The sequence below is a fragment of the Pseudoliparis swirei genome, chromosome 12 (assembly GCF_029220125.1).
Source record: "Pseudoliparis swirei isolate HS2019 ecotype Mariana Trench chromosome 12, NWPU_hadal_v1, whole genome shotgun sequence".
Classification (NCBI taxonomy): domain Eukaryota; kingdom Metazoa; phylum Chordata; class Actinopteri; order Perciformes; family Liparidae; genus Pseudoliparis; species Pseudoliparis swirei.
Window position 1 is genome coordinate 16,243,537 of NC_079399.1, and position 26,639 is coordinate 16,270,175.

General features: G+C 41.2%; 1 protein-coding gene across 5 annotated transcripts in view; it reads left to right on the top strand.

Annotated features, from left to right (window-relative positions):
* Window positions 1–26,639, top strand: part of tbc1d32 (TBC1 domain family, member 32) — a 76,652-nt gene that overhangs the window by 9,691 nt on the left and 40,322 nt on the right. For all 5 annotated transcript variants that reach the window (XR_008833317.1, XM_056427593.1, XM_056427595.1 and 2 more), the window contains 13 exons: window positions 471–608; window positions 2,329–2,418; window positions 3,616–3,758; window positions 4,242–4,369; window positions 5,077–5,278; window positions 7,213–7,292; window positions 7,892–8,030; window positions 9,814–9,901; window positions 10,852–10,970; window positions 12,608–12,727; window positions 12,954–13,042; window positions 21,989–22,111; window positions 23,829–23,937. Coding sequence is in view for 4 of the 5 variants with exons in the window: in XM_056427593.1 (XP_056283568.1) it covers window positions 471–608; window positions 2,329–2,418; window positions 3,616–3,758; window positions 4,242–4,369; window positions 5,077–5,278; window positions 7,213–7,292; window positions 7,892–8,030; window positions 9,814–9,901; window positions 10,852–10,970; window positions 12,608–12,727; window positions 12,954–13,042; window positions 21,989–22,111; window positions 23,829–23,937 (1,568 nt within the window). In the remaining variant the exon portion in view is untranslated. The remainder of the gene's footprint in view (window positions 1–470; window positions 609–2,328; window positions 2,419–3,615; window positions 3,759–4,241; window positions 4,370–5,076; window positions 5,279–7,212; window positions 7,293–7,891; window positions 8,031–9,813; window positions 9,902–10,851; window positions 10,971–12,607; window positions 12,728–12,953; window positions 13,043–21,988; window positions 22,112–23,828; window positions 23,938–26,639) is intronic.

Sequence of the window (26,639 nt, forward strand, 5' to 3'; positions counted from 1 at the left end):
GTAAATGAGGACGGATGCGTCGGTGTTTTATCTCCTGTCGGCCAGCTGGGTGCTCGAGACCAAACATATTGACCTTGTCTTGGATGAGTGGAGATACTCCGACACGCTGTCGATGACACACTCCTCAGAACAGAATCGGTGCTCCTTTCGGGATTTTATGATCCAAGAGGTACTGAATTTTTTTTTCATTTTCATTTGCCGATCTTTTTTTATCACAGAAGCTTTTCGATGTGAAAAAGGTATTTTAACTGTCTGTGCGCCACAGCATCACAACCAGGGCAGTCTTTATTGTTTTATGAAGAGTAGTTTTTGAAAAATCTTTTCAAATACAGCCGTGGCCATACGAGCTGGTTCCGCCACTTCACCATCTCTCTTCTCTTTATGCTTTGCACCACCACTAAAAGTGTTGCACAGTGAGTTAGCCATTGGATTATTTTTGTTGACTTCCTCATTTTCTCTCCATGATTCAGATTCAGTCCAGAGGAGTGTTTACACAGGACAAGAGCTTGAATATGCCTTCTTTGTCCACTCGCTGTGCATCCTGGGTAAACTCCTCATCTACACCAACGGCAGGAAGCTCTTCCCCGTCAGAGTGAGGAAGTGCAAAGGTAAAATAAGAGACTGTTTTAAACATCTGTCACAAGCATGCGGGGTGTACTTTCTATTATCCATCATAACAATTTCTCTAGAAGCAGTACACCATTGTTTACTGTCGTTAAATCACTAGTTTGACTTTTCGGGCAGTATGTGTAGTAACTGTCTGGCAGGTTATTAGATACACCCTCAAATCTGCCCATTAAATATGAATCTACATTCTGCAGCGAGTTTGTTCAACAGCTATTCTGCTTCTATCTAAAGGTTCCGCTCTAAAGATCACTAATTAATGCGCTATATCTTTATTGTTTGATCTGTTTTTGTGCAGATTAAACAAACTAAATATAACGCATCAGTTGTGGCAGTTGTTTGATCTATTTACCCTTATTTAGAGTTTCTGTGCTAACTCGCTGCTGGCTGTATATGTATGTTTATATTTACCTTGAGACCCATAAGAGTGGTATAGATCTCTTCTTACAACTTGACAATGAAGCACAATTCCTTACAAAATTTAAATGACTCCTTTATATAGATTCGTCATTCACAAAATTAACATTTTTATATCAATTACTGCACCTTTAACTACCGTACATTCTTGAAGAGGTAACACTGGGTGAGTAATTGATAAACAAATGGTCACTCTGTGGGCGAAGTATTCCTTCAATGTCTACACTTTGCATCCTGTTTATTGTCTATTGTTGGCAGGAACTGACTTACGGGTTTAAATGAGTGACGTGAAGTTAACGGGAAAAACATGTGATGACACCTGTAAACTCAGTAATCTTTGAACAAAGTTATCTGTCACAATCTTTACAACAGATAATCTCATGGAGGAATTTAACTGTTTAGTTCAATTACGACGCCACTCTCTCCAATGATCCTTTTCAGTAATGTTGTACCCTCCACCCATCTTAATCACTACTTAAGTTATGTAATCGTGTGAATGATACCTAGGTAGTCCATTAAACCGAGGTAGGCCCTAACCATTAATGACTCCTATTCCAAGGTAGTTTGGAGGCAATCAAATCAACGTCAGAGAGGTTTATATTCATCATAAGGCCCACGAGTTGTGTCATATATGCCTCAGTGCATGTCTAGTTTCGGACATGCACCGACAGACATGATGACATTTTATTAAAATGTCATCAGTCCTGTCACAGAGAGCTTGAAGTCCACTCTTCTACGTGTGGATATGAGTTTTCCTCAGCAGAATTTTCTTTCAAATATGGGAAACGTGTCTTATTCTGCAAGAAGAATACTCGGTTAATAACAAGTAATCATCTGTCCTGAGCAACGTGTATGACACAATATATGTCACATTTACATTATAAATATAAGTAACTTTTCTGATAAATCAATTAATCATTTAGGCTCTAAAATGTCCAAACAGTCAAAAATACTTCTCACATAATCTTCAAATGTGTTCTTTTCACATCAAATGAAATTTGTTAAGATTTAAAAGTTGAAAGAAACCGCTCATCTATACATAAGAGAACCTGAAACCAGCTAAATGTTGGACACTGGCTTGATAAACCGTTTAGCATTCATGAAAATGTGGTTTATTGACTGATGGTTTCCACTTTTACATCAGGTCATTATTAAAAATACCAGTTACTAAAACTCATCCCAGACACAAAGGTTGGATCCAACTGACCCTCGATTACCGAAACTAGACATGCACTCATTTCTCCGGGTGACGAGATCGATTGACGCGTTGACCTTTTCCCCTTTCAGATCCAGTCAGCCTGACGGACCTGGTAGTCATCCTGATTAAAATCATGTACCAACAGCCCGAAACGCCGCACAGCGACGCCTCACACACAGGTGGGGCCCGGCACACTCACACACCGATATGGACCACGTCGAACAGTTTACGCTCCCTCCCTGTTTTCTGGGCAGACTTTGAGTCTGGAGTCAGGCAACTGAAGGAACACAGTGACCCTCCCTCTGAGGCGTAACAGCATTCCTCAGATCATATCTTTTATCTCCTAACCTTGTACTGAGTCATGGGGCACTGTGGGTGTCTCCTGGAAGACCTTGCTTTATTGCCCCATTCATTCTCTTGAATTACACTGCAGCACTTTCCCTGCCAGTGATGAATAGTGCCCCCCACCTTGACTTTGTCAGATGAGCATCATCTCCTTCGGCCGCTGCAGAGTCACGCTCAGCAAATCATCGATTTATTTTAATATTTACCGGCACAAGGTTGAAGATCACCTCCACCAGTTGTGAGAGGATATTCTAAATCGTGAAATAATGCGACAGAATATAATGTGAGAGATAGGAGCAGAGATTTAAGTATGCGTTTCAATTGAATCATTTTAAGTCTCTGGGAGGCACTATTTAAGTAAAATATATTAATGTCACAAGAAGAATGAAACCTTGAACACGTCTTTATTATTGTTCCAAAAAGGTGACTTAAATGATTTGTTTCTGTTTAGTTCTAACTTACAGACTTATGAGTTATAAAGAATTATGAGTGTGTTAGTGGAGGGAGAACTATCGTACACTTAACTTAATACTTTAAAAAAACTCATATGCAGAATAACTTTTTTCATATTTTGAAATATACTATTGTATATATTCTATGTATAATATTGTTTTAAAGTTATTGGTGCCTTAACATCCAAGCAGCATTTTTATATTGGAGACAACTCAAAGTACTTTACATACTACATACAGAGTAGTTAACTGTCGAGCCGTGTTACAGTACTTAAGTAAATGTACATCGTTATTTTCCATCATGAGAATGTGAATTATTGTCAATAATTGCTCGGTTATACGTTTACCTTTACAGAACCTGTGTCCAGTGTGATCCGATTGATACTGGACATAAAGGCAAAATACACCAATCCAAGTTAAAACACACTCACGATGTATAAATGTGATATATTTCCAGTCTAAAAACTGACAAGACAACATGTGCTTCCCAGGATATCAGCCACTGGGGCACAAGCAGGACAAAGTGTTAAAGGGAAACAATTGCATGATGTATAGACATTTAAATATGTGTGTGTTCAGACTGCCTGTCCCCCAGCTGTCTGTCGATGGAGGTGCTGTGGATGCTGTGTGAGAGGACCGAGTGTGCTGCAGAGTGTCTCTACCAGGCCCCCGTGATCGAGACCCTGCTGGCTCCTGTGATAGCTCTGCTCAATGGACAGCAGGTGAAACACACAACACCTGTTTTCATTAGGATGCGAGCCCAATATACGACATATAGGTTTGCAGAGACATACCACAAACATATTCATAGACTCGTATAAAAACAAATATACTCTTTTACAACCTGCTACGATTAAAAGAGAATCAATACTTTCTTTTTAATGTCTACCTTCCCTGTTAAGATTTCAGTTTTATAGATGATTGGGCAACTTGAGTCATAATAAATTCTTTGGCCTTTTGCCTTCATTCTACTATCCATTAACTCGACGTATTCCCGACACAGTAATAACTCTTACTCAACATTAAATGCATAATGTTTGTCCCAATCTCGACTATAAATGAAAGGTCTGAAGCCAGATTGTTACCCTGACCTCAATCTTGACCCCAAACTATGTTTTCAAGCTTGATTCCAACTCAATACCAGTATTACCTGTGATTCTCTTTGCCTCGGATGAGTGTATCTGTTTATTCTCTGCGGTTTACAGGTCAGATTAAAATCTCCCGCAGCAGCACTGACGCTCATCGCTGACGTTCTGGCTCGCATCGCAAACACCGACAGAGGATTAGCTCTCTTCTTATATGAGACGAATGTAGTCGTAGCCCACACTGAGAGGTGAGATGGTGCGATTGAGTTTCGATTAAAGACACTGGGTCTTTGTGTATCTTTCATTTTAATGAATAAATTACATTTGTTCTGACTTGGCAAGAAGACTTTCATATCTAGTTGCGTTTGCAGAACAAATCCTCTGCACAGTGAGTCGATTAGACCCGAGGATGCTGGCGTGTCAGTCACTGCAGTTATTTTTTATATATTTGATCTACTCAAGTCCTATTATAGCAAAATATAAACAGAAAAGTGTGATTTATCAAAGATAATCAGGGTCAGTCAGTGGCCCCGCGTTACTTTTGTATTCAGTTATAATTGGCTGAGTCTGAACAACCTGTCCCACCCCGAAACAGCAGTTTGTTGTGAATTAGCAATAATACATTCACCAAGGCGGTTATCACCGAGTACACACTGTTTTGACGAATGTGCTCTTGTCTGCTATTCATTATTTTATGTACCTCCTCTGAGAAATATATTGATTTAGCATATACAAGTTAAATGAAATTAGAGATCAAGTCCGGGAAAGCAAAAGCAAAACAGAAATACAACAAGCAGTAGAATGTATTTGACATTTCAAAAATAACACAGACAAAAGAGGAAGCGATGGTACTTAAAACATGCCACTCTGTGTTTCTCAACAAAGCACCTGATATTACACACATACAATGCTTGTGCAGTATCTCCCGTCAACATGTTTCCCCTCTCTTCTGCAGAACCTTTCCTGCTCATGTCATTGTACAGTTCACTCTCAGGCTGCTGGAGAAGGAGCTGTCCTCCCCGGGTGAACCCGACGGATCCCAAACATCATGCGGAGCCTTTATCTTCGTCTGCAGGCAGATGTACAACACCTGTGAGGGTTTGCAGGTCCTCCGACCCTACGGCCTGCACAAGGCTGTAGCTGCTGCGTGGAAAAAGGTTCTTGCACTTCATTTCTCATTATAACATCGTTCAAACTTTCACATTCTACAAAGTCAATGACTTATAGGTTTCTCCTCTGATTTTGAGTGGTTAAATAATAGCCTGATAAAAGACCTAAGTGGTTATGGGGAGACAGTATCAGATACAACAAGATTGGGCATTGAATTATGAACATTTTGCCATTAGTTGCATGCCAATTGGATATAAATTGAATGGTAAAAAGAAGATTGTGACCTTGTCATGACCTTGACCTTTGACCCGATCAATCCCAACATCTAATCAAATTGTCCCCAGATAATAACCAATCATCTCACCAAATTGCATGCGATTCAAGAAGATTTTGACCTTTTTCATGACCTTGACCTTGACCTTTGACCTGATCGATCCCAAAATCTAAAATTTCATGCGATTCGGTTTAATACTTTTTTACTTATACGAATAACACGCACGCACGCACGCATACAAATACACGGCGATCAAAACATTACCTTCCGCATTTTCAATGCAAAGGTAAAAATAAGGAAATAACACTAGTTAAAATTTGGGGAAGTCTTATGTCAAAACAATGAACGTATTAAACACTAAACTATTACACATATTAGAATTATATATATTAGAAAAGAAATGTATTTAGCTAAATAATATTGGTGTTACTGATTGTTTATTACAGGCTGATTCTGTAAACGCCAGAAATGAGACCCTTTCTTGCAGAGCGTGGCTTGACTAATCCCCCCCCCCCCCCTTAAACAGCCCTCTAAAAGATGGTAGATAAAAGTTGTATCTGCATCATTTATTTCTCGACCATCTAATGGAGGGGTGTCCATGTCTAATGATCAGTTTCTCTGGCTGGAATACATGTCATGTTTCATTTGCCTGATGAATGCCGTGAAGAAAAAATGCCACCGCTGCTACCAAATGGAGGGAATTAACTAACCATTGTGATCTGCTCCATTTCATTTTCAGAAAACTGCTTTTGTCATTACAACGCGTCCAAATCAGAAAACCTTTTTAGTCTATACTGGAGAAACAAGCCTCAAAATGCTAAACTCAAAACAGACACATGTGCAACCAAAACAAAAAATAACTGTCAGATAGGTATCCGTGTTTACAGCATGCAGTCCCACATCACACACTGTACCTCGACCAATACTTCTAGGAGACAATGTGGCGTCAACACACAATCAGTATAAACTATTTTCACACTCACTTCCTCCTAGCTTTACTCCAGTGTGTTAAATATTAATTCAGTCTGCACGTACTGCAAAGTCAAAGTCTCACATCTGTTTTCCTTGTGTTACATAATGTAGTAACAACACTGTTGACCTCATTCCACCCACTTTAAGAAGACACAAACATGGCCCCCGAAGTTTTTGAGAGGCATCTTAAGGAGATGTGATTTTAATTAATTCACAGTGTAAAAAACACGGAAATATGTGATTGATTAGAATGAGATCTTTGACCCTGATTTCCAATGTTGTCAGATAGTGCGAGAGAGTTTGTTAACTTAGTGTTAATACACAGAGAAGGAGATCAATTCAGTCTGACAGTGCCCTCATTTAGTTTGTAAAAGATCAACAACTAACAAACAATAACATACTGTATGCACTTTTGAAAATAACAGTTCATTACCTTTAGATTTTAGAATAATCTTTTCAAGAACTTGTTAATGATTAAATGATCAATTATATTTACATCCATATAAATACAATGTGAAGAAGACAAAGGCTGAATGTAGACCAGCTACACAGCAAGTTACAGAGTAAAGTGAGAGTCACAGAAAAGAAGCTGGGAGGTGAAACAGTTTATGAAATCAAAATACACCTGAGTTCTAAAGTGTCCTATGTGCACACAGAAATAGATCATTATCAATCTGTTGGGCTTGAGTAAATGTAATCTTTAGTTAAGAATATATTTTCTTTCTCTCTTTCTAGACCAGTTCCTTGTCAGAAAGGGTTCCAACTCCGGTACCTGGAGCCACCGCTGGAACCTCCACCCGGAACCTGCAGAACATGTAAAGAGGACTTTATTCAAATCACAGTAATTCAACTAGTGGTTAGTCGCAAGGCAACTATTACAGAGACTGATGATGAACATTTAAAGAGAATTATGCTTTTTACAACCTGTTGTCCAGGAGATTAATTGTCCCACCGTAAGTTGGAAAAATAGTTTTTGTATATAAACAGTTTTTGAAAGAGATAATTTAAAGCCTCCTGCAGTGAGCTTGTTTCCTTGTCAAATATGACCGTGAGCTTATAAAGAGAGACACTATTTTTTGAAGAGGTTTACATGCAAGAGATATTTTAAGTGATCACAAACCATGCAGCAACATCAACACAAACACCTTAACCAACAGACCTACGTCTGTGCATTGATAACATTTCTGGTACAGCTTTTGTTAACAAACCACCAACACAAAAATAAAGTATGTTTGTCATTGTAATCCCAGGCTGAACTATGGTTAAACACACACAATCGGCACTCAATAATAATAACTTCTCTTGTTCACCACCTGTACATGAGGCACTGTCCCCCAATCGGTCACCTGTGTGAGGAATTGCTTTTAAGTGACTTGTAGAGGCCGGCAGCTCACTGTCTCTGACTCTGGGACAGGCTCATCTGGGAGGAGACGCTGTTGGACAGCCTGCTGAACTTTGCTGTGACTCCCAAAGGCCTGCTGCTGCTCCAGCAGACCGGAGCCCTCAACGAATGTGTCTCCTACATGTTCTCTCGCTTCACAAAAAAACTGCAGGTAATAACAAACACTGAACTTTAAAATGCGACACAAACTCATTGTGGATATATTCAATGTGGCAATCATAACAAATTATAGTGTTCAAGATGTCGTCTGTTACTTCACAATGTGCATCCCGTCCCTTTGAATGCGGCAAGCGGGAGAGGAAACAATTATTTGACCGATAACATCAGATTTTTAAAAATACATTTGGAAAAAGTTTGAAACTTGAGCCTCTCCTCTGGTCCGCTCAGTGTGTGTGTGTGTGAAGAGGCTGAGCTCGGTGAAACACGCTGCTGCGGAATGCTAAGAGGGGACACTTTGACCTTGAACTGTGAGTGTGTAGAAACACCAGGTTTAAAAATAACGAGTAGATGGGCTATACAAAAAGAACTGTTCCGCATTTGCATGTGGATTCATGAATTTGAATGTCATATTTTGAAACTTCAAACCATTTGATACGGCCCTGACACACACACACACACACACACACACACACACACACACACACACACACACACACACACACACACACACACACACACACACACACACACACACACACACACACACACACACACACACACGTCACATCTGCAAGATTCCCAATCCAGCTGCTAATAGTCACTGAAAAGCTCCAATGGTGCAGTGAGGGAGTTACATTACTTGCTCAAGGGCACCTCAACTGTGACATTGAAGTAGCACCACTACTAATTTCCTTCTAAACCCAGTTTCCAATCTTGCAATCAATCACACGGTTGACTTTGCACCTGTTGATGTCAGGAATTTCAGATGTTGCCAAATAAATGTAAAATGCAAAAGCTAAATGTAAGCTCGTCAGGTAACTGGTGGATGTGCCACCTTCGTATGAATCAAACTCATATGACTTCACAGCAGAAGTGCTGCTCAGTATTGGTGCGGATAGAGTTTGATGAAACTGTTTTATTAACTTTATGGAAGCCCGAAAAAAATGAATTTTGCCAATGGTTTGGTTTTTAATCCTTCCTGATCACATCGATGTGTAATAATAATGTAACATCACATTATGCTGTTCAAGTGATTCTTTTCCATCTTGACTCGAGTCACAGTGAGGAGTAAGAAGCCAGAATACCACGTTACACAAAATGTATTACGCACACAGACTGTTGCATCGAGTACATTTAACTTTATTGAATTTAAAAGTAAAATTACCATTTGGCTTGGAGAAAAATCCGTTGATGGTACAGAGTATACTTATATGTAGTGTTTACTATAGGTAAAGAAACATGTTTATTGGAATTTATAATAATATAGTATACACAGTATGTATGCATGCAGTATTTCTCGGCTTTTGTTCCCTATAATGTCCTAGCCTGCATACCAGCCTCCCCCCCCCCCATCCCCTCCTCCCACACACACACACAGTCTTAGGGCAAACCTTAACGGATCCCCCGTCGGCTACATTTGCTGACATTGTTTACGCACTCTGGCATTTCACTTTTGATTATGTAATGTAATTAATACTTTGGCTAATTCTAGTCGTGACATTGTTTTGTGATTAATGAAGGGCCTGCACATGCAAAAATCAATGTGCAATTTGAGATTTCTCCTCAGTGTGCTAAACTACAGTCGTTTTTTCAGGATTCTAGGCGTGTCCTAGCAGAGTTTGTATTCTGAATCATGAACGGCACATTTACAGGCCGTAGTTTTCTTTTTATCTTTTTCTATCCTTTCCAAACTTCTCATTCATTTTTGACCTACTTGAGCAAAGTATAAAGTACATATTTGTAGGGATTATGAAATGTCTGTGTTTTTTCTGCAGGTGAGCCGCTGTGAGAAGTTTGGATACGGGCTGATGGTGACGCAGGTGGCAGCCACGGCTCCAGGGGTGGCAGCTTTGCACAAATCAGGTACTGAAACATTTATTCGTGCAAACATTTTCCAGCATTATGCCGGCGCACAAAAACAACCTGGGAAACAAGGCCGCACGTATCACAGTTGGCATCGAGCAGCACAGGAAGCGACTTCTTTTTCAAATAAGTGGATGAAAAAAGAGCAAGATTTGAATTAGACTTTAATGTCTTTAAAAAAAAACACTTTTTCAAGTAGCGTATTAAATCATATCGTTTCAGAAATTAGGTACATAATTTTGGCGGATACACAGAGAGTGGAATACAACCAATACAATTTGTAAGCGTAACATTTTTTTGTAGATTTGTAATCTTCAAATAATACAATAGAACACAATAGAACACAATTGTAGTGATCACGGTTACAATGATTAACCGCTTAGATGGATCAAAAAGCTTCCGATGTCGATACTCATGAAATAATTTGAAATAAATAAACGTAGTACGCTTACTATGCTCAATTTGAGTCTTGTCATAGATGATAACGTACAGATTAAAAACATTTTTGTTTTGCTAAACTCCCATGACACTTGCAAGCTTGCAGTCGGCCATCTGGCTACCTGAGGCTGACGTTGAAATGGTGAAGCATTTTGCCTCAATGAAAAAAACTTTGTCAAACTGCCAAAAACCATCCAAAGAGACGCAGCGGTGAGCCGGAGAGTTCCTCAGGCGACTTTGTGTGGTGTAGTAACAAGAAACTAGTGATGGAGACAGAAAATGAATGAGCTGAAGGAACGCTCCTGTGGTTGGAGCCACCCTTGAAACAGCAGAACTGTGTTTAGAAACTGTCAATGAAATCCGTTTTCTTTAGTTTATATCCATGTAATACTTGTATAAATGCCCATTGGATGATAATCTGCATTAAAAAAGAAGAAAAACAATCATCAATCAATTTAACCCAGACAGACGTGGTCAAACAAATCCATATTGTTACCACTGGCTTGATGCAGGTTTTGTCCAGGCACTGGTAGTCGAGCTGTGGTCTGTTCTCGAGTGCGGCAGTGAAGACGTCGGGGTGGTCCGACCCACGCCCACACCCATGGACCCCATAGACAGGAGCTGCCTCAAGGTATCGTGTGTGTGTGTGTGTGTGTGTGTGCGCGAGTGAGTCTCACTTTACAGAACGTCTGTATGTTCTGAAACAGGATCAAACTGAATTGATGAACTGTAAATGTGAGCGTACGTGTCTCAGCTCAAACACACACGAAGGCTAAGAGTTTCTAAGTGTTTAAAACCATGATAATCATTCCTCTTTGCATACGGCTGCTCCTCGACTTGGTACAAGTTTGGGGTGCATTTTGAGGTTCAGTCGAGGACAGGATTAAACTTTCATTTAGGCCTCAAGTGTGTCTGTACTTGTGTGTGTGTGAGAGAGATGCTAGCCTCTGACAGGAGCCAAGTCCTCTCTCGCTCTCTCTCTCTCTCTCGCTCTCTCTCTCTCTCTCTCTCTCTCTCTCTCTCTCTGAAACTAGCCATGTGAACAGGGACAGCCAGTGAAGTGTGAGCTGAGACCTGTCACTGGTGACTTTAAAGCCTGCTTTATCTTCTACAAGCATTCCCGCTCCTTCCTCTTCCTTCTCCTCCTCCTCCCTTCTCCTTCTTCTTCCCTCCTAGAGGCCTCCTCCACACACATGTCACTTTAACATGCACTTTAACTGGAGGCCTCCTCCACACACATGCCACTTTAACATGCACTTTAACTTAAACACACGTCACTTGAAACACACACCTAAACACTAACATTATTTGTTGTCCGAGCACTTTATCTTTATCTTATCTTATACTTAAGTTCACTGTTGCTGTCGCGTTGATTGTTGTTTGTCATGTCTAAATGTTGCACCTTCCGCCAAAAAAAATTCCTCGTTTGTGTAAATATTCCTGGCAATATAACTGTTTCTGATTCTGATTCTGATACAGTCAGACCTACGAGTCCATATCAGCCGGAACGGTTGCAACCAGAATTAGCGCAATTCAAACATATGTGTGCGATGACGTTAATGCCTAAACAAACTAAAATATGAAGCACAGACCTATTGCAACTGCATATTTGGCAAATGAGCTCTAATGTCTGCAGCGTTGAACGGTGGCATTGAGGGAATGTTCGCCTTTAAAAACACAAGCAGGCAGATGATAAAACGTTTTGAAGTCTAATGCACATTTAAAACATCAAACAGACAGGAGCAAATGAAATATTGGACCTCAGATAAACATACTTTTATACATTTACACATTCATTACATTTTTCTTCAATCAATGCAATTGTTGGAAGGGTTTGTCGTTGCTTTTTGAGTTTTCCCTTTTTTCCTTGATCCATTGATGAGAGCAGGAGGACTTGGTTTATTATTTGTCGGGCTACTGTTAGCGTTTACTTGCAGTCACATGTTTTCACTCTCATAACATCCTTTTTTTTAATCTTCACTTTGTTTATCCAACAGTTGAAATGTTCATCATTTCCAACATACACTGAGAACTTCTGGATGTCAACTGGCTAGTTGAGCCATCACATTTATCTTTGATCCTATCATCGTTCTCCTATTTGTATCTAGTATTGTGTATATTGAAGTAGATTAAATCTTAATCAATTAAAGAATTATCCCTGTTGTGATCAATTGTGTGTTCTCAGTTCTAATTTTCCTCCTTTTTTCGGTTCTGCTTTCTCTTCCCCTCTAATTGTCCTTCTGTCTATCTCACTTTCTGCCTCTGCAGTCCTTCCTGTCATTTGTCAACCTGCTCTCCTCTTCCCAATCGGTGTGGGAGCTCGTGGGCAGGCGGCCTCTAGCCAACAAGCCTGAATACACCCTGAGAGAGACGCCAACCTCCGTTCCTGTGAGTGTTTCTCAGTCCTGACTTCTTGCAATCCCTCTTTCAGCCATTTGAGGGCATGTTTGCACTTGTTATCGTGGCTTCAACCACCACCCACACATTTGTTTGACCTCACAAAGGCCTCCTCCTAAATCCCACAATACACTGATGTACATGTATCACCTTGCACATCATAAACATCCATAACTGCTGCATATTTATTTTCACAGCCTCTCATTTCACTCCACAGGATCTGATTGACAGACTGATTGCTGTGAATTCAGATGCAAAGATTCATTCCCTGTTCCACTATGAGCAGTCTCACACATTCGGCCTAAGGTGAGATTAATATTTCTTTTTTATATTATTATCAGTGCACACGGTATCTGATTAGCACCTGTTCGCTACACGCCCCCCCCACACACACACACACGATTCAGCCTCTGGCAATAGCAGACTCATGCGGTTCTTTATGTTTTGATTACCCAGCTTTAAAGGCTGATGGAAGGATTTCTTTGGATAAGAGATAAATAAGCTTGGCTGTGTGTGTGTGTGTGTTCACGTGTGTGTCATTCTATATGTGTGCACATGCACACAAAGACCAGACATGACAAGTGAGATGGGGGTTGAGGTGGTAAAGAAATTCCTCTTAAATGAAAAGCTGTACCTTTTGAGTTTTGTTTGACGGCTCTTCCATGAGTGCATATATGTCTCGCTCTGCTCTGGTGGCTGCTGTGCATTGCTTTCAGCCCGCTCCTATTAAAACCCAGAAGCCAAGCGAAAGGAACAAGATGCTCGATTCATTTGACACCCAGACTGATGGATTCACTGACAAACTCACACTTTGCGCCTCCGCCTGGGTTGTGCTAAATGTGCTGAATGTCGCAATGGTTGCCCATGAACACAGCAAAGTGTATACGTCTAAAGAGCCCACACAGCATGATTTCAGGTTTCTTCATTGGCTCACATGGGCCATGGTGCAGTGGTAAGCGAGTGTGAAATAAATGGACATTTCATTCAGCTCTTATGTCCTTAGCCAAGTTGTTGATTGATTGAGTTCACAGTCACTTCACCGTTAACCATATTTGCATACGATTGTCTATACACTGTTTCTTTTGGACTACAGTTTTCCAATACACACCCACATGACTAATGTGAACTCAAAACATTCTTTTTATCACAGCATCACCCACAACTGCCTGTTTTCTATTTGCTGATCATCCATAGCCTGAAGTATATATATATATATATATATATATATATATATATGTTTATCTGTAAATCTGTAAAACATCCCTGCATTATATATATACCGGTATACTGCAGGGACGCTTTACAGATTCCAGGAGAGGGAATTGCATCAGCAAAGAACTACAAACAATGACATTGCACTTTTTCACAAACAATGTATCAAAAAAGATATGATTAAAAAGCATATAGAGAGAACAGGAGAGTGCAAACATGGGCAATACAAATGGATAGAAGCGGTTTTAAAGGTTGTATCGTACATATTATGATTACAATGAGTTATTAATATCTCTAAAGAACACAATATTAACTTTGTGTGTGTGTGTGCACCGATGTTTGTGTGGGGGCGGCACAAGGTTGTTGGTTCGATCCTCGGCTCCCCCTGTTTGGGGTTGGTTATATAAATGTGACGATGAAAGGTTGAGTGTATGTGAAAAGGTAATTGAGAGCCACATTGTGAAGTGCTTTGGATGAAAGTGCTACATAGAACTCGTTAACTTACACTACCGTTCAAAAGTTTGGGGTCATCCAGACAATTTCGTGTCTTCCATGAAAACTCACTTTTATTTATCAAATTAATTGAAAATTGAATAGAAAATGTAGTCAAGACATTGACAAGGTTAGAAACAATGATTAATATTTGAAGTATTAATTTTGTTCTTCAAACTTCAAGCTCAAAGGAAGGCCAGTTGTATAGCTTATATCACCAGCATAACTGTTTTCAGCTGTGCTAACATAATTGCACAAGGGTTTTCTAATCAGATATTAGTCTTCTAAGGCGATTAGCAAACACAATGTACCATTAGAACACTGGAGTGATAGTTGATGGAAATGGGCCTCTATACACCTATGGAGATATTTCATTAGAAACCAGACACTTCCACCTAGAATAGTCATTTACCACATTAACAATCTATAGTGTGAATTTTTGATTCATGTTATCTTTATTGAAAAAACAGTGCTTTTCTTTGAAAAATAAAGACATTTCTAAGTGACCCCAAACTTTTGAACGGTAGTGTACCATTTCCATTTAACAAAACAATTAACACTTAACATGAAGTGAGCTGGGTTATGAAAGTGTTCACAAATAAAACAGATGCCAACTGTTCCTGTCTGCCTTTTGGTGCTGAGCAGGTAGATTGTAGTTGGGTTTATAAGAATAAGAATAAGAATATACACTTTTATTAATCCCCAAGGGGAAATTAGTTCTCTGCATTTAACCCATCCTTAGTTATTAAGGAGCAGTGGGCTGCGGTGAAAGCGCCGAAGCAACTGGGGGTTCAGTGCCTTGCTCAAGGACACTTCGACTTGCAACTAATGGGGAGAGCGGGGATCGAACCCACAACCCTGCGGTTGCAGGACGGCCCTCTTACCCCACTGAGCTAGAGCTGCAAAACAACATGATGAGAGCAGTGAGAGTGATCTGAGGCGGGCAGCTAAACAACGAGCCGAACAAAGCCACGTGAAGCCGAGGGGAGCATCGGGTCAAAGCTCTCTGGCGCTGTATTGCTGCACGTGACCCTTTTCACATATTCATAGCATACATTATTGCAAAAGTATCGACATGGGTTATATCTGCTTTAAGTTTATCTTCATATCATTAAATGCTGATGAATAAACAACAAGCAACAATCACGGATGAAGTTTGGAGAGAACTTTCCTTTATTCACAGCGAAACTCTGAAACTCAGTTTAGCTGTGTTATTATCACTGTGTGTGGTTTGATCAGAGAGGAGCGAGAGCGTCCTGGGAAACATCAGAAAACCCACCGCTGGGAATGATTCAAGTATTACGAAGTCCCGACTGGCGCGTGGAAGTGTGTGTAATCACCGTTCTCTAACTGAGACAGGCCCAACTCAGAGTATAGAAAACAGCAAAGATTAATTTAAAATCCTTCCATAGAAATAACTCAAACTGTGTGGCTATGTTTAGCTCCATCCTTTATGATAGGAGGCTGATTGAGACCATATGTTTTCAGGGCCTTGAACAGACTCTCAGCGAGTGACAGTGAATGCATCCTGACTCAGGTGGGTGTCTCAACAGCAAGAGTTAAGGGTTGTTGTAGTGGCACTCCGTCTAGTTCTGGTTCTTCTGTTCCACACTTTTGAGATCAGTCTTTAAAGCTATTAATTGACACGCGAGTGTCACAAGTAGTTTCATACAAAATGATGTTTACTTAAAAAACGTATAGTACATGGTCACACGGTCAAAAAACTATGTCGCTTCCAACAACTCTGAACTCAAACACGACTGACTGTCCAACACACAGCTGCTATACTGACGTGACGTCATCTGATTGGAAGCTTACATTCAGACAAATTATTAAGCTTTCAAATACAATACTAAATTATATATGTTAAACTAAACATTCTTTCAAATCATAATGAAAAGGATTTATATTCAGTTACCTTTTTAAATCTTTTAAAACTAAATTATTATAACAAATGAAACAATGCATTTGGCTCTTACAGTTGTATTATTTAGTCTGATGGCCAGAAAGACATTGTGTTGAGTCATTGTCACCACGGACCAGTATAACACACAGCAGTTTGTTCACACGCTCCAGAAGCCAAACCAGAGCGAGCTGTGGGCTCTCCGTGCATTGAGTGTTTGGATGTGTCCTGAGGCATCCATGTCACGAGGAGGTCGCTCTGGTGCGGCTTTTCTCTCATATTGGATGTTCATATTTCAGCAGTGTCATTTTTTTGTTTGATTTGTAAAGCTGTACTCACTTGCCTTGTGGCCGAGTCCGTTGCAGTTTTTGCTTTGGCCAGGTTTGTATTTAGTGGAGAACAGCGCCACCTGCAGTGTAATGTTTATTAAAGCTCTACAGTACAGGATTCTTTATGATACTAAACTGTGTTTCAAACAGTTTGACTGTCACTTAATGCCCTACATGTATTACAAGTCTTCCCTGTTTTACATTGCCCCTTAAATTAAGAAATGTAATCCCAGTCTTTAATTATGAATTGACTGGGGGGGGGGGGGGGGCTCAGTCTCGATCATCAGCGCAGGTGTCGATCTTCGCGTATTTTGCATAATGAATAACACAACATAACCAATCCATGTGTATTTAATTTAATTCAGTTTATTTTATAAAGACCAGAATCCCAAATTATAAATGTGGCTTTCCAATCTGTACACATACGACCTCCCTGACCTTTGACCTCACATGGGATCAGGAAAATTACCCAAAAAACAGAAGAAACCTTTCAAGGGGATTAAGGGAAGACACCTTAAGGAGAGCAACAGAAGATGTGTGTGTGTGTGTGTGTGTGTGTGTGTGTGTCATGTGTCAATATGAGTAGTAGCCATGGACCAAGATCCAGATAACAGAAGGAAGTACGGAGGAGGGGTATCAGCAGGGCCAATGAGGCAGGATGCAGGAAGCAGGGGCAAAGAGTCAGGGGCCAGGGCCCAGGAGCCAGGACCGCCTCCACACACAGTCAGGTCCAATGGACCCTGTGAGGAGAGAAGGCACAAAGACTCCGTGGAAGAAGTGGAGTTAGTAATGTGCAATGAAGAGACGTGAATTCTTCGAGAAGGAGATACAGAAGAGGAGAGAAGAGCTCAGTGTATTTCTCCTAAGATGAGCATTTCATTTGGAGAGATATGCTCATTGGTGTATTTTTTAATTCATGAACGCTTCTCCATTCTTTAGGCTGCATATTTGTTCCTGGCCACTCGGATACGTACTGAAGGGTGACTATATTCTGCGAGGCGTGGTGGTTGTTTGAAAGGACAAGTCTGCAATATAATTTCACACCCTTTCGGTGGCACTTAGCTCCAAGACCATTGGTTCCCATACTGAAGACATGCATCTTTCAAAGGTCATACATCTAGTGTGACAGATGCACAGCATTTACCTAAAGCAGCGCGGCTCTGTAGACTTTTAGCAAACATCTAACAGTAAATGGTGCATTTGTTGGAGACTATTTTCAGATGCAGATTTAAACACATTTAATGCACATTCTGTTTCATCTGGAATTCACCATAAATAAATGTTGTCATGTTCACTCTAATGCTTGTGTCACCCAGTGCAGACATGGACCTCATTCATGTATTTGTAATAGTTTCTGGATATGAATGGAGCTCTATGACCTGAAATATATCAGAAACACAGACGCCGCTTGTTCGTAGGACCAGTTTATTGTTTTTTCCAGGTGATTTGTTAACAGTTACGACATATCGAGTATCACCAACCTCCCCTTGAAGCAGCCATCGTAATGAAACCTCAGGAACTGGTTTGAACTATTGCAGTTTTCATGAAATCGGACCACTTCTACAATCGTCTCTTGTTCACCTCAAAACAGTTTAATAGCAGCCTTGGACTTATACGCCAGCAATTTGTCACAACTTCGTAATAGGTTATGTACTTTCATTGAAAACATATTCTTCGCGGCACGACTGTCGGGCAAACATGTACTGATTATTCCTGGACTGCAGCCCCTCTGAAAAAACAGAAGCCACTCCTCTTGATCTTCACACGCTAATGAGAGATAAATCCCACAAGCCCTTTTTTGCTGAAAGCCTCTTTGTTGTCATGGCAACCATCACTCGTGCATACTTTCCCCCTGTCTGAATTGTTTGGATGCCGTTAGACTTCTCTCTCTGCCATTGACGGCTCTGAACACAGCGTGTGTGTATGTATGTGTGTGTGTGTGTGTGTGTGTGTGTGCGTGTGCGTGCTCGGGCAGAGCTTTACACATTTAAAGCTGGTCTGATTTATATTTCATTTTTTAAGTTAAAAAATAAGTTGCATGTGAAAGCACCTTAGAATGGACAACAAAGTGGAAGAGATTACTTTGATTTGTTTTTGCTCTGTAGTGAGAGATTAAAACATATCCCCACAGTGTGCTAACATTTCATGGTGTGTGTGCGTGTGTGTGTGTGTGTGGGGGGGGGGGGGGCATGCAGTGTTAAGGCCCAAATGAAGCTTCTAATTGAACTCTGCAGATACACAGCCAGTGGGGTGTTCAGTCTGCTGCCTGATGATCCGCAGATTATGAAAGCAATTGTTTTCATTCCTATAGAGTGGCGCAGTTAACAATTTAGTCTCTTTTTGAATCCTATAAGCAGATCTTGCAGACTGATTTTTACTAGTAATTCCCATATTTCATAGACAAACAGAATATGATCGCTTCTTATGGCCACATTTCCAGAGATATTCCTTGGATGACCGCACCGATTAAATGATTTTATGATTGATTTCCGCAGGAGCTCCTGACTGTCTGACATCAGCCTCCCAAAAACATTTCACTTCAAGTCTGACAAATCAGTCATGAGATGCTTGGGAGTTGTTGACGTCCAGCTGCGTGTTTCCCCTCGGGACAATAATAAAAGCACAAACTATCATCATGCCCCGAGGGAATGGCATTACCACTAAGCCTGACGTGTGTGTCAGCTTCTAACGAGCCACGACGTGCCTCGATTGGACGAGAAAGAATGAAGGCCTCACCTGCACCTGCGGCTCTTGCGGCTGCGCGGTTGGGCCTCCGATCCTCTTCCTGCTTGGTCAACCGCTCACCGAGCCCGGAGTTTGTTCCTTAATATTAACGTGTGGATGCAGACTGAGACTCAACCAACACAGAGATGGTGGTCTTCATTCATTGTTCACCACTATCTCACCAAAAAATTTGAATATAGTATTTTGTGGTTTTCTTAGTTAGTTAGTCTGACGGTAACATCGGTATTCTTGGGTTTTGGAATGTTGTGATGCAGTTTTTTTTGTAGATTAAACAATTAAGAAAGAAGATAATCTGCATATAAATTGATAATTAGTTGAGTAAATATTCCTCCAGGCAACACAATTACCAAATGCGGTTGTTTTCCAATAAATTGCTACTCAGAATAGCTTTGCAATGTCAAAGATATCGGATTGGAAAGCCGGTCTTCACCCCACTTGACTTGAGGAGAAGTCTACGAGTGAGAAAGCAGACACACTGGAAGCAGGCCTTGTTCCCCAGTCCGTAGTTTCAAACAGGGAGGTCAGAAGGCCCGACAGCCTCTCAGCCTCTTGCTGCGCTGCTGTCAGAATCACTGAGTCGAGCTGTCCGTCAAACCGTCGTCCAGGCAACTGGCCAGCACATCAGGAAAAGAAGCAGCTGCCTAAGAGGAGCGATGTGTTTCACAAGGACTAACACCAAACCGCATGTGTGTCAGGATAAGAACGAGCATATGCCCGTTAGTTGAAATCATGGTTGATGGAAAGCAGGATCAGAGATTTTTTTTTAACTGCCTTTTTCTAGGTGTAAAAATAACTGAACTCTTAATTTCATTGCGAATGGATATTTGTCACAATATGATGAAGGAAATCAACATTGACAAGATGGTCTGATTAATATAATACAAAGTTTGTTGAATCCGTCCATTAAGTGACTCATTGGTTGTTATGGTGACGCTCTGCCTCCAGACTTCGTTCACAGACATGAGAATGGTATTGATCTACTTCCCGGCAAGAAAGCGAAAAATATCTATTTCAACTTAAATTCAATGGCAACTTCAGTATGGATTTGAAATGTCAGTCTATCTTCACAATCGTTATTATATTACACATATTTTGATCACGTTATATATGTAGTATTCACTGAGGAGATCGATATTCTCATCTTGTGTCCAGTTTTTCTTTCTTTCTTATGTTTGTAACCTAAAGTACTTTATGACTTAACTTCATATTGAACGTTTTTTTCCAAATTAATCGAAGGGGTAGAGCACAGAGCAGGTAGACGATATGACAATGACGAGATTGATTTGATTAATGCTGACACACACATCATTCAGTCTAAATTAAGGTGGCTCTGGTGCTGCTGGGAAGAGGTGGTGGAATGGAAATGTATGTTTTGGGAAATGGGTTACCACCCTCGTTTCCATTGGATTTTATTTTTTATTCAACCAAAAAAGGTTCCGAATAAACGCAACAACGTTTTTTTTCCCCCTTCATAGGCGTTTCATCATTTAATACACAGAGCTACAAACACACTATAACGTCTCCGAATGCTGCTTGGGCCTGGTGTGATTACCAGCAACTGAACATTAACCGTGACGCTTCTTCCCCAAGGGGTTCGTATTTAACAAAGCTTACGATTGGCTACGGTGAGCTGGTGAATAATCGTGATGACTGATCCACTTACAGACGCCGGGGGAAGTAGACAACCAAAGTCCAAATTGTGTCTCTTTCTACATGTTTGTCAAGTTTCCGTCTTTTAGACCACTGGTTCTCAACCTTTTTTCAGTGATTTGAAATGTTTTTCTTAGCCCAGTACCCCCTAACCAGCCATTTTTGGTTAAATACACAGCGCTGTGCCATCAGTGTTTGATTTAATATACAATATATCCAATTATCTTCATGAACATACACTTACATTTTATTTAAAAATATTTTTTTTAATGGATGCTCATTTTAAATATATGTTTTACAGATCTCATTTACCCCCTGGAGCGCCTTGACGTACCCCCATTTGAGACCCACTGTTTTAGATCGTTGCAATTTCCCAGGAATTGATCCATCTACACACATTTTAACTGGATTTCCCTCACAACACAACTTGCTAATTTTTTTCCTCCCTGGGTAGGTTTGGACTCCAAGTCATTTATATCAATCCATAAAACAAAGCAAAGCCCCATTGAGCAGAAAGAGGTGAAAAGCTGTCTGCCTCTCCGGACTTGTAGACGTCTCTTTTGCATTTGTTCCGATCCGTCGCTCTACCTGATCTGTCTTTTCAAAAGCGCCCGCCGTTACTTCCGGTTGCCTTTTAGCTCCGCCCCGTTTCCCATGTCGGATCGTTGGTACGAAGTATCTTTAACCAATTGCTTTGTTTATTAGTTCATTTGAGATTATTTCTCAAGGTTCCTAATTGCTTCATTAATTTTCAATTATTTTTATTTATTTATTTTTCTTAGTTTGTATATCTTTTTCTATAAAATCAAAGTCATGTGTGACTTGACAATGGTTCTTCTGCATTACTGTGGGAACGGCCGGTTCTCGCTGTGTGTCTGATGTCTGTGTGTCTGATGTCTGTGTGTGTGTGTGTTGTCTCAGACTGCTCAGCGTCCTCTGCTGTAACCTGGACTCCTTTCTGCTGCTGGAGAGCCAGTACAACCTCTGCTCCATGCTGCTGAAGAGCCAGAGGGAGAACGTTACGGAGATGGACTCAGACGAAGGGTATGGACCGACAGACGGATGGTTGGAAAGTTTTAATTTGGTCAACTATTTCAACAATTTTGTCATAATGATATCATTATTTGTATCACTAATGGTTATTCGCAGAAGTTATTGATGTAAAGGAAGTCAGAAAGTAAGTGAGTAATAACGTGCCTTATTGGTTTTGATCTCGTGGACAATATAAAAAGATGGAACAGAATCTGCATTATAATTGTATTTATTGTAATATATATATATATATAATGTAACCAAGAAAGGCTTTCTTCTCACTTCAAGAAATAGTTCCTACATTTTGGGAAATTAGAGTAAGATGAAAAGGATATCTGTGCATTACATGTGAAGCCGGAGCACGTGAGCTGAAGCAGAGTCTGAAATGGCTATCCTGGTTAAAGCAGATTAAAGGGACTCCAACCAACACCTTTAAACTTCACCCGTCAACGTTGTTGTAGTTCAGCTGTTTCTGTCTTTTCACACTGATCGTAGCTTGATTTTGATCTTCTCATCAAACTAGAAGAAGACAATGAATAAGCATTTCCCAAAACTACTCCTTTAATGTCTCTGCACGTTGCCCTTTTAGTTATTTCTAGAAAGTTCAGTTGACTGCAGAGAACGGAAGGAATTTATTTAAAACATTTCGACCTTTCAATAGTTTCCACATTGCCTACACCTAACGTGCACACATTCATCCTCTCTCTTGGTCAGTCAGGGCTTTGTGCTCCTCTGTGCATTGTCCTGATATGATGGAGCACTTTCTAATGTAATCATTGCTCACGATGAAACATTGTTTGTTTGTTTGTCTCGTCACAAAAGACAATTACGGAAAACTAATTGGAAAGACACGGGAAAGGCCTTTCCTGAAAGTGGGTTTTCAATAGCCCCTCTCACTTGGTAATGGCTGGCAGCAGCTTTTGCTATTGGTTATCCATGAAAATATCCCTGGAATGCTAACTCACATTGCATATCGGAGTCCTGGCTCAATTTTTGGAAAATGATGACTCGTTAATTTATTCTCCCATCTCCCTTCAGTGTCCTCTGCAAAGAAATCTGCACATTTATTTGACCCAAGCTGTTTCAGCTTTGAGTGATGATGTGACTTTTTTTATTCACAAAGAAATATATGCAAATTACATTTTGTGGCAAACAGGCCATTGGAAATAGAACTGTGCAAGAAAATAGTCTCCTTCATTATTAAATTAAAGTCCAAATTGCTTCAGCTATAAGAACTATCCACCAGGGCTGGCACACTTCGACCCTAAAGCGCCTTTATAATTAGGATATTCCACGATCTTGTCTAAAATTCATAAGCATTGAAACCCTCCCTCACTTTCTTGTCTTACTCGTCTCGCAGTAATGATGCAGTCATCCAGACGCTTTAAACTCGGCAAAAAGTCTTTTAGAAGACTTTTCAAAGAAAGTTATCTGTGCTTCAATACATTAGGGAAGTTTTGATGTGTTACTGAACTGGATGCTATATCGATCAGCGTGACGTGTGCACCAAAGAGATTGTAATATACATGTAGAGTCAGATGGACATGTCGTGTATTCTCCTACAAGCCCACTGTAGGAGAATGTCATCTTGCAAACATGCCGTAGCACACACATCTCAGTGAATGAACATTTATAATACATTGATCGGTTTCTAGTTTACTTCTGTTGCTTTTCTACCACCTCTTACAATAAGATTGTTGTCTAATCCCCTTTTTTAAAACCTTCTCAGGAAGTTAATCATCGACAACTTATCGGTGGAGAGGAATCACGTGCTGGTCCGCGTGAGTTTGGTTGGAGGACCGTCTGAGAGGAAGCTCCCGCCTCGAGCACTGCAAGAGGTCAGCTATGCTCTACTCTTCATCCTCACCTGGTTTTGTACATCTCTAGTTCCTCTCCTCCTCTAAAGTGGACTGTTTTGTCGCGAGTCAAATCTGCTTTCATTCATTGGGGTTGAAGTTAAAAGTTTGTGCCTGGTTAGCGTTGTGAAAACGGAGGAGGTTAGTGTGGGCTGGGGGGAGAGAAAACATGGGTTGGCTTCAAATAGGTACGCTTGTAATGTATCTTGACCTGCAGAACAGAACAACTTGCTTCACATGACATAATGTGGTCAGTAAAAATCACTCAACTTGTGGATTGATTGATTGAGCCCCACGAGTAAAAGTCCTTCCCATCCACCAGCCCTCCCTCCCAAAGTGGACTTTCTTACTCTTCATACTACGTCTGTCTCTGATTATTACATTACATTACATGTCATTTAGCAGACGCTTTTATCCAAAGTGACTTACAATAAGTGCATTTAACCTAGAGTACAAACTAAGAACAACAAGAATACAGAAAGTAACATTTCCTCAGCATAGTCAATCTACAAAAGTACCATAATAAGAGCCATTTAAGTGCCACTGAAGTGCTAATCTGTGTTTTAATCCAGATATAGTCGGAAAAGATGTGTTTTTAGTTTCCGGCGAAAGCTGTAGAGACTTTCATCTACTAAAGGCTCGGATGGGTTTACATGGAAGTTAGTTGAAAGCATGGTGCGTCTCATACAGACACTAAACGGTGCCGCCTTGTGCTTGGGTATCAAGATCCTGAGGGCCACTGTCGAGTTTGACACCCTGGTAGTTTGACCACGCTGAAAGAAATTCTATTCAATCATCACTACAGGAGCATTTCTATGAGGCTGTGGTTAGCGATGATTTTGGACACATTTCACTATCCAAAGAATCTCAACAGTAAAATCCTTCACATTTTATGTGGATGTCCAATTAGTGTTGATGGTAAGTGTCGACAATTGAAGCAATACATTCCTCATTGAGTGCTGTATTGAGTTTTCCTGCTGCCGGAGCTGAGCTGCCAGCCACATCCTCCTGCACAGCTCGCAGCCTCGGCCTCTCTACGCTGCATTACTCCAGCCGTTTCCTCTGGCTCTGAAGAATGCGGCTGAATATAATAATGTCGGCCAAAACACTGTGAGACGTATCTCTCATATTCTGGGGATGTTTGGAAACAAAGCTAGTTTTCAATAGAAGGGGAAGATAACTAGGAAGTTCAAGATTCAAGATTCAAGATGTTTTATTTGTCACATACACACACAGGGTGTGCAGTGAAATGAAAGTGGCAATGCTCAGCAGGAATGTGCAAGGGCAACAAGTACACACTATTTACAAATAAAAAACAACACAATATTTACAGTAAGTGTGTGTGTGTGTGTGTGTGTGTGTGTGTGTGTGCCTAAGAGGGGCAGTTGTGTGGGTCTATGTGGGGGTCCTGGTGAGGTCGGAGTTCACAGTCCTGATGGCCTGAGGAAAGAAACTCCGTCTCAGTCTCTCTGTTCTTGCAGCGTGACTACGGGCGCCTGCCTGACCGCAGCAGCTGAAACAGTCTGTTGTTGGGGTGGTGAGGATCCTTCATGATCCTGCGGCTCTGGTTCTGCACCTCCTGGTGTACAAGTCCTGCAGGGTGGGAGTGTAGTTCCAATAGTGCGCTCAGCCGCAGCACTACTCTCTGCAAACCTTCCTGTAGCGGAGCAGTTGCCAAACCAGGCTGTGATGCTTCCTGTCAGGACGCTCTCTACAGCTCCAGAGTAGAAGGACTGAAGGATCCTCTGGGAAACTTTAAATTTCCTCAGCTGCCTGAGGTGGTAGAGGCGCCGCCTTTCTCACCAGAGTGTCTGTGTTTGTTGACCATGTCAGATCCTCGGTGATGTGGACTCCCAGGTATTTATACCGCTCACCTCTCCACAGTAGTCCCGTTAATCCCCAGTGGTGAGTACGTCTCTGTTGTTGTACCTTCCTAAAGTCCACAATCAGCTCCTTAGTTTTGGTGACATTCATGATGAGGCTGTTGTCCTGGCACCAGAGTGACAGATCAGCAACTTCCTCCAGGTAGGCCTTCTGCGTGTTGTCGAGATCAGGCCCACCACCACTGTGTCATCCGCAAACTTGATGATGGTATTGGAGTTGAACCTGGCCACACAGTCATGTGTGTACAGGGAGGGGCTGAGGGGCTGAGGACGCAACTGGGGGATCCTGTGTTCAGGGTGAGGGATTTGAGGTGTGTGCTGCCACCCTGACCACCTGTGGCCTGGCGGTCAGGAAGTCCAGGATCCAAGCACACAGGGGTGTTCAGTCCCAGCTCAATCAGCTTGCCGGCCAGTCTGGAGGGACTATGGTGTTGGCTGAACTATAATCAATGAACAGTAGTCTCACATAGCCCCCTCTGGCTGTCCAGATGAGAGAGTGTGGTGTGCAGTACCTGGGAGACAGCATCATCCGTGGATCTGTTTGGGCGATAAGCAAACTGCAGCGGGTCCATGGAGGAAGGGAGGAAGGCGCAGATGTAGTCCTTTATCAGCCTCAAGGCGAGATGTCAGCATTTCATGACCACCGAGGTGAGGCCACCCCGGTACCGAGGGTGGAGCCGTCATTCATACATGCTGGAGAAGCATTCTTGGGCACAGGGACAATAGTGGATCTCTTGAAGCAGGCGGGGACCACGGACTCAGCCAGGGAGAGGTTGAATATTGTGGTGAACACTGGAGCTA